General features: G+C 35.9%; 1 protein-coding gene across 1 annotated transcript in view; it reads right to left on the reverse strand.

Annotated features, from left to right (window-relative positions):
* LOC105622076 (protein no-on-transient A-like) overlaps positions 1 to 8,579 on the reverse strand; it is a 32,975-nt gene that overhangs the window by 20,564 nt on the left and 3,832 nt on the right. The window contains exon 2 of the mRNA XM_012203510.1: positions 3,549 to 3,806. Coding sequence (XP_012058900.1) covers positions 3,549 to 3,806 — 258 coding nt within the window. The remainder of the gene's footprint in view (positions 1 to 3,548; positions 3,807 to 8,579) is intronic.

The following is an 8,579-nucleotide window of genomic DNA, read 5'->3' on the forward strand; positions in this document are numbered from 1 at the left end:
AGAGAGAGAGAGAGAGAGAGAGAGAGAGTGAAGAGAGAGAGAGAGAGAGAGAGAGAGAGAGCGGGTATGAAGTGAAAGGAAACGAAAAGATCGAAGAATGGTGTAGAGATGACACGATCTTCGATGGAAGGATCCTGGGGTCTCTCTTCGCACCTATTTTAACGCGCAGACTTTATCGCAGATCGGATCAGCCAATATTTATCTCTCAAACAAGAAATTCTGCTGCTTCAGGAGTCTCGCTGTTTTCGTCCTTCGGTACACCTATAGCGATCCAGATCTTGAACTATTTGTCGTCTCTCGAGAAACACAAGATGGCAAAACGACCAGGAGCTATCGCATTGCTTTCCGAAAAGCCTTCCCCTTCCTAGAAAGTTGTGAACGTGCGAGGTTTGATATTTGTTCTTATCCGGATTAATTTTACAGTTTCCTTTTTCTTTTAATTATAATAAAAAGAAGAAGATAAAAGATGATTATGTTATAGCATATTGAACAAATTAATGACTTATATTAATTTATTTTTTCAAGTTTCTCACTTGAGATGAAAAGAAGATAAAAAATTTAATTATATAATGATTAATGTTTATATGACATTGAACATTATATGACATTGAACAAATTATCGACTTATATATATAACTTATATAACTTATTTATATAAGTAATAGTATTATATATATTATACAACTTATATTATTTAATTCAATTTTTTGAGTCTTGCTATTATTTGTTATGTAGGCAAAATTTCTACGTGATTGATCACCTTTAGCGTTCATTTTTTATTCATGAAGGATAATTTATCAAAGAAAGATATTAAATCCAATGAAATACAAGTACGGTGCTCTTAAGTAATGTCGATGCAAGTTTTACAGAAATTTGAACGGGTTCTCATGAAGACGGCGCGATAAACGTCCGGTCGGGCTATCGAAAATCGTCGCGTCGCCGCCCACATCCGGAGGAATCGGGGAGCGACGGTGGTGGCGGCGCCATCGCCTCCGGATCGCTCATAAGGCGTTTGTTGGTTTTACCGGTTTATAAAATCGTTAATTCGCGCGTTTATCCCGTGCGCGGATCTCGGGGCCCCTGTCCTAAATTGGGCCGCTCTCATAAATCTCACGACCCGTCCGTCCAATTTCAGATAATACAGCGAGACCGACGTGCTGAAGGTGAAACCATCGTCGTAATGTTTCTCGCGAGACGTGAAACAGGACGTTGACGTTTTCTCACCCTCAAAAGAGAAACTCGACGCGATCCTGAGGGCTAAAATTATTTTGAATGAATACGTTAAACACCGTTTTAAGTACAATTAAGATGTCACAAACCAATCAGAGGGTTGTATGAGTATCTCAAGACATTACTTAAGACGATTTTGAAATAAGAACGAACTACTCAATTAGAAATGATAATGGAATCGATATCAACTCGATTTGATGTCGAAATCATCAAATCGATGTCAAATCAACGTTGATTTGATATCGATTTCATTTTCATTTCTCATTGCGTATGAATACCGGCCTAAGTGAGAGTTAAAAATTTAGCTAGACACTGATCTGAAAATAATTTTATTGAATCATCAAAATAATTATGTAGAACGCTCAAGCATGATGAGCAGGGCTCCAAAAGTTTCAATATTTTAATAATCTAGAATAATTCATCAAAAACGATATATAACTTCATAAAAATCATTGGTTTTACTTTGATCAGCTAAATTAAAAATAAAACAATTTCTTCTTCTATCATCAAAATTGTCTTAATTCTAATGTTCTCAGTTTGAACGTTCTGCATAATTGTTTAGATGGACGAACAGAATTCAATACATAGGTAAATTTTTAGATACTTCAGTAAAATCGTTTCTTCCGTATAGAAATATAAAACAGTCAGCTGCGAAATTTTTATCCTCACTTCGAATCAATGTATAAAAGGGAATATCGAAATAAAGAAAGCGCATCCCTTTTCTGTTCATCTCGGTACCGACTGTCGTCACGAGATGATTTCCGGCGTCATGATTCGGCACGATTTCTTCAAAGCACGGATGCATACTATATATCGCTGGTCCCGGGCCCCATCGTCTCCGAGGGTAGTGAGAATTAAGGCAAAGGCAACATATATATGTATATATATATAAAAGAGGGGGTGAGAGGACGAGACGCGCGCGATCCTGCACGGGTTGGCCCTGTCGAGGGAGGACGACAGGGCCATATGGAGAGCATACGGCGAGCAGCAGGCTCGTCTGCACCCGCTTCCCTCTTTCGAGGGTTTAATCTACCCGCGCCCGCCAAACTACTGTCCAAAGAAATCAGGTAAGCTCCAAACTTTGGCGCGTCTCCGTTTCCGCTATTAGGCATTTTTACATATGTGTGGACGCAGCCGCGCGCGCACGTGACGTATGGATCCGCTCTCAGGAGATTATCTCAACGCACTTGTGGAACGGAAGAGATGTTATATCATTTATTTTGACCGTGTCGACGCGTTCTTCGATTCCCTCAATCGTTATCGCATTAAACAAGCTGGTAAAATTTTTATTAATCAATATACATCAATCTATTCTGAAAAAACTTTAGGTCTGTTTTCTGTTGAACCACAGTGTATACTTTTGGCACTTAAAGGCCTGATTTTTCATTTTCTAATTAACTTGCATAGTTTCATCCACCAAAGGGCTTTACTTATGACATCATCATAGATGAAGCTCATTGGATAAAACATCAAGTTAAGCGTAACTATAACTAGATAATGAAAAATTGAACCAAGTGAAATAGGTATATGTTTGATATTTGACGAAAGTGAGAAAGAAAATTTTAGTGTAGTTTAGTGCAGGAATAAAAACAGATCTATGATCTTGTATTCTTCAACACAAAATATTAGGTCTTTTGTTTCTGTGCCAATGTTAGTATCTTAACGTAGGCATATTTTTATCCAGCCAAAAATGATTAGTCAAATCGACAATCTATGTCGATTCTACTAATTATTTCCAGTGGGATAACTATATTAATATATTAATATAACATAGTACATTGAAAAAAATATATTGAAAAAAGTCTGGTAATAGTTACCAAATATTGAATAAAATAATTTCAATTAAATGTTTGATTAAAATAACCAAAAATGATTTTACTTTTCTAAATATTTAGTAAATTATTTTCAAACGATTAGTTATATTATTATGTTTGGTGATACGTAAATATTTAGAATAGTAAAATCATTAACTAAATATTTGATTGAAATGATTTCACTCTACATTTGGTAACTATTATATCTCTTCAGAGTAAAAATAATAAGTATACAATTGTGATTAATGAAAAAGTCACGCAGAGAGTGACGACGCGGTTCACTATGAAGACGCAGATCGAGAATCGAAAGTATTTAAAGAGCAGAGCCCAAATCCAATCAAAAGGAGCCAATATCCGATTGTCGACGATCTCGGGACTGTAATAAGCGACACGACGGTAATCGTTTGGTATCGCGCGTCGCCGCCGACACTGGATTCGTCGATTCCTCGAAGAAAAGAGACTCGTTCTAGTAGACGATCTCGGGGCCTCCTGTCTCCCGCTTGCCAACTGTCCCAGGTGTACGTGTTTCGTGGGCTCAGGACGAAGGAGAGGAGGACTCGAGGCGTGTGGCTGGCGCGTGCTGCTAGTCCTCGATTCCGATTCCCCGCCCTTAAGTTGCTTCCGATCGTTCCCTTGACTGCCGTCGCCACCACCACCATCACCACCACCACCACCACCATCATCGCCACCGCCGCCACGGTTCGCACCACCGCCGCCGGCATCGTCACGCTTAACGAACACGCGAGGTGAGGCTCCTTCGTGCTTAAAGACAGAAAACTTTCGTTATGCCGGTCTGTTTCTCTTATTCTCTCTTGTCTGATCGTTAGATATCGTGTATTCTTTATGAAAGGAGACACATATTTCTAAATTAACGATTTTTTTATATTTAGCATTTTATCTATACTGACTCTTAAAAATGTGCTTTCTACTTTTTAAAATTTTTGATGGAGGCATTTTAAATAGTGACTTTTGAAATCATAGCTTAATTAACATTTAGTGTAATCACTTTTTGCTTGCAATGTTTTTCAAAAATGATAAATACCTCTAATATTTTCTGAAGCTAAATGTAATGAAAATTACCTTGTTATACTTCACAGTTTAGAAATTAGAAATAGCAACACTGGGGGAAAAATTTATTTAATAATGTGAAATGAAACGATATTTTTTAAATTACGCATATGTTTCGCAATTTCTTGTTGTTCTTCATTTTATTTTAAAATGCTAAATATGCTAAATATGCTTAATGCTTTCAGCAGGGAGCGATATTAGTCTGTCGCGTCCTTGCATCTAGCTAAATTTCGGCAATCGCTTTCCAATTATGGAAATGCAACAAATGCATATATATACATACCTACGGGGTAGAGCCTGGCTCTTCTTTGCGGTTCGTGCAGAAATCGGCGGCGATTTTCGTGCAGACGCATTCGATCTCGGGACGTATAGGTAGATTATTGATTATCGATTTTCGCGGCGTGCGTGCCGACCCCGGGCGATAATTTGATTCGAACAATCGTCTTGGCCGTTGTTAGGAGTCAGTCACGTTACTATGGCGTCAGCATAATTACGAGACGAGATTATGTTTGTCTCACACGTGTTATACGTGTTACACATCACACGCTCGTAGACGACTGGACCGATCGAATTCAAAAGTGTTAAGGTTGAAATCACTAATTTACATTAATCGGCAACGAGCGTGTCCAGAAACGTGTTTGCACGGCCCATCCGCATTGTTCCCTTACTTCATTTACATTGTACTTTATTTTACATTGTACTCTCCACTCTAAAAAAATTTTCGTGTTTTTTTATCGTATTTTTTCTACTGTCTGCTCATTCGATCCCTCCATCTAGATCTCGGCTTTTCATTACATCATGCTTGAGTTTTCTCACATAATTATTTTGGTGGTCCAATAAAATTATTTTCAACTTCGTATGTACTTAAATTCTTAGATAGATTTAGCAAAATCATTCTTTCCATGTAATAAAGAAGTAATTAAAGAAATTAAGCGCCGATTAAAAAGTTTACTTTCCCTTCAACAACTCCTATAAAGTAAAAAGTTTTCTGACTACCTTATCTTCTTCTTCGTTTTACGTCTACTCGCATAATGTGTCTTCGCATCTTCGCCGACGACCTTCGAGACGATTGGTAAATTCACACATAGAGAACTGTATATATTGTGGAATATACTTATCCTTTCCTTCTTCTCACCGAGCGACAACGGCGCGTTCGGATTTCTTCGAGAATCAAGTTTCTCGTTACTAATTTTGTAACATTCTTCGCGAGCGAGAGAGTAAAAGTCGCATGGCACGCGAGGCATTTATACAATGGCAGCATCGTCGGACGATGCCAGATCATTGTGGCAAAAAAGCGGTCCTTTTGATAGTTCTAAGCTGCGTTAGCATTTCTATGGCGACTGGAATATGCGTTCGTCGAAAAAATCGGTACTGGGCCTGCGGCTGTTATTTATTGTGAGACGTGGACCGACCGACAGGTTAAAACGTTTAGCCATTTATCCCGTCATTGACGCTAATCAGGAACGTTATTGGTATTGTAACGGACGAGAGAAACATTTACGTGTGATTTTTCACGCGCACGGCGTGATCTCCTGGCAGAGACGTGTAAATCGCGCCACGAACTTGCTCATCAAAAGGGTTTCCACGAGATTGTTGCAATATTGATAACTTTTCTCGATAGAGTAGGCGAATTGATGAATAACCGATCATCGGTGAATCACCATATTCTTCTTTTTTTTATTCTTCTTTTTTCGATCGTGCAAAATTATCTTTTCAAGACTGAGAACATTATATATCATGATATTCAAAGCAATTGCTTCTCAGAGAGAAGAAATTAATCATCTCCTTTCGTTATTTGATAATAATTAACAGATATAATATTATAATTAAATTAAAGAATTAAATCTGATAATAATTAAATTTTATTTTAATATGATATCGATTTCTTTGATGTGTTTAGCTCTTACGTCTTGTGTATTTTTATTTACACACAAGCGTATTCACGCACACGTTTGCATCTGACGTCAAGAAAGAATTCGAGCTCGTGGGAAAGATATCCCGCCCACAACTGGATCGCGCTCTGATTGAATCGGTTGAAAGTTTCCCAAAGCTTGGAAACCAGGGCGTTTTGTTCGATATGGCAACGTTAATCTCAAAAACTGGGCATTTTTATGGCTCTTGTAATTGATGTGAATGGTCTGCTGAAGGGATTTCAGGATCGCGCGCGACCCTCGGGTGTTAATGCAGCTAAAAGTTGAAAATCCTCCCCCCCCCCCCCCGCTATCGCTTTCTTTCGAATGGTTCGAGAGGTGATTTAGATTGGAGTTTTTTCCTGGCTGATTTTTCTATTGCGCAATCGAATCTAATTTGCGGTAATCGATCTGACCTCTTCGTAAAGATCTGATTGGATCTGCAGTAATTTTAGGAAGCTATTTAGGAAAAAATATTGACACAAATTATTATTACAAATTATACATAACTTTCACGCGCAAAATTAAACGCCGGTATTTATAGTTGATTCTTATATTTAAAATTAAGATATATAGTATATATTATATAATATATATAATATATATATTATACAAAATTATACAGAATATATAGAATATAAAGATATTATACAGAAAGAACAATATTTCTGAAAGATTTAAAATTTTGCTGGACACAAGTCTAAAAATAATTATGTTGGACTATTATAAAATAATTATATTAGAAACTAAATAAATGATGAACAATGCTGTAGAAAATTGGGTATTCTAATGACTACACTGAAAAAAAATTCTAAACTTGACTAAATGCGTTTAGTTCGTAGTGAATTTTTAGTTTAAGTACAATTTATGTATTTAGTTTAATAATATAAATATAGAATCATATCAACAAAATCTTGTATTTTAAAAATTATTATTTGTTGAATTAACAAATATTTGCTTAACAACTCGTAACCATATTTAATTTAATCAAATAATGTTTTTTAAATCAACAATTTTTCTCAATGTAGTTTAAATTTCTAATAAAATTATTTTATATGGTCTAATAAAATTATTTTCAGATCTACATCCAGCAAAAATTTAAATCATTTAGATCATTCAAATTCATTATTCTTTCTGTAAAATTACGAAGCTATATAAGAGTCTTAAGACATTATTTAAGATAATTTTGGAATAAGAATTAATTTAGGCCAAAGAGCGACTTTTAAAATTATTAGATTCAGATTTATTTTTCTCTCTTCTTTTAAAAAAGATAGTTATCTCCGAATTTTTTTATATCTTGCGTGACATTAATATCATGGCTGACAAAGTAATTGCACTCGACGATAAAACATACCGTACGTTGCATCGTCCGCGAAACTTTGATGCAAAGTTGACCTGAGGATGAACTATAACATATCTTTGTGTGTGAGACCACACAAGTCGACTAACATTAAACTTGGCATACAGGTTCCGCGGAACAATCAACGGTAACTATATATTCAATTTTTATATTTGAATATTAAGCAGTAGCGCATCCTGTCTCCCTCCGCTCTGGATCTTCGCGTTCTCACAATCGAAGCTGCGCATAAGATGGATAACGCTTTTCGCTTCTTTCTTTTTTTTCGATTGTTACGATGCAGAAATCGCTGAAGGCATGGACCGTATGGTACTTTTGGCGCACCTCATTACAGTGCTATTACATTTCTATTACGTCAAGTACCATTTGCGTTCGATGATCCAAAATTTATTCTGGCGAATATATAAAGCAATTCAAAAGTTTAATTCTATCTGATCGTATTAAAGGGATTGAAAGTGAAAAAGAAATATTTATAATAAGATTTAACTAACACAAAAAATCTAATTATCCAAAAATTTAATGATTCAACGTTTTATGTTGAATTTTAAGTGTAATATAATATTCAAATAAAATGAATCTTATCAATTATGTTTTAATAATATTAAAAAGATTTTTTAAATATTTTTAATTTAAATTCATTATATTTAGATCTATAATGCGATCGATATGTTTTGAATTTCAATATCTTACGTATTAAAAAATGTTCGACGCGTTTCCCAATAAAATGCCAATCAACATCAATGTTAGATTATAATTTCATATTCAATAATGTAAATGTAATATAACACATGTTGTATGTAACAACAATATTGAATGTGTTATACATAGCATTGATGTTACTATTAGTTGGTATTTACTAGATCCATTGGATCGCATTCAATGGAAAATTTGATGGAAAACCGAGAGATTATCCATCGTTGTAACTATTATTACCAGCGACGTATAGCAGTCAGATTCCTGTTCATTTTTAAACTATGATAAACTAGTGCTTGCCTACGGGCCGGGAATTTGCCTCTATGATTTATGCTAATGCGACGGACCTACCCTAAAGCAGCCTCTACTAAACGCTCTATTAGGCTTAAGTTAATTACGACTACCTTCCTACGGCGGGCTGGCCTCTGTGTGTGTGTGTGTGTGTGTGTGTGTGTGTGTGTGTGTGTGTGTGTGTGTGTGTGTGTGTGTGTGTGTGTGTGTGTGTGT

This window comes from Atta cephalotes (genome assembly GCF_000143395.1).
Source record: "Atta cephalotes unplaced genomic scaffold scaffold00039, whole genome shotgun sequence".
Classification (NCBI taxonomy): Eukaryota; Metazoa; Arthropoda; class Insecta; order Hymenoptera; family Formicidae; genus Atta; species Atta cephalotes.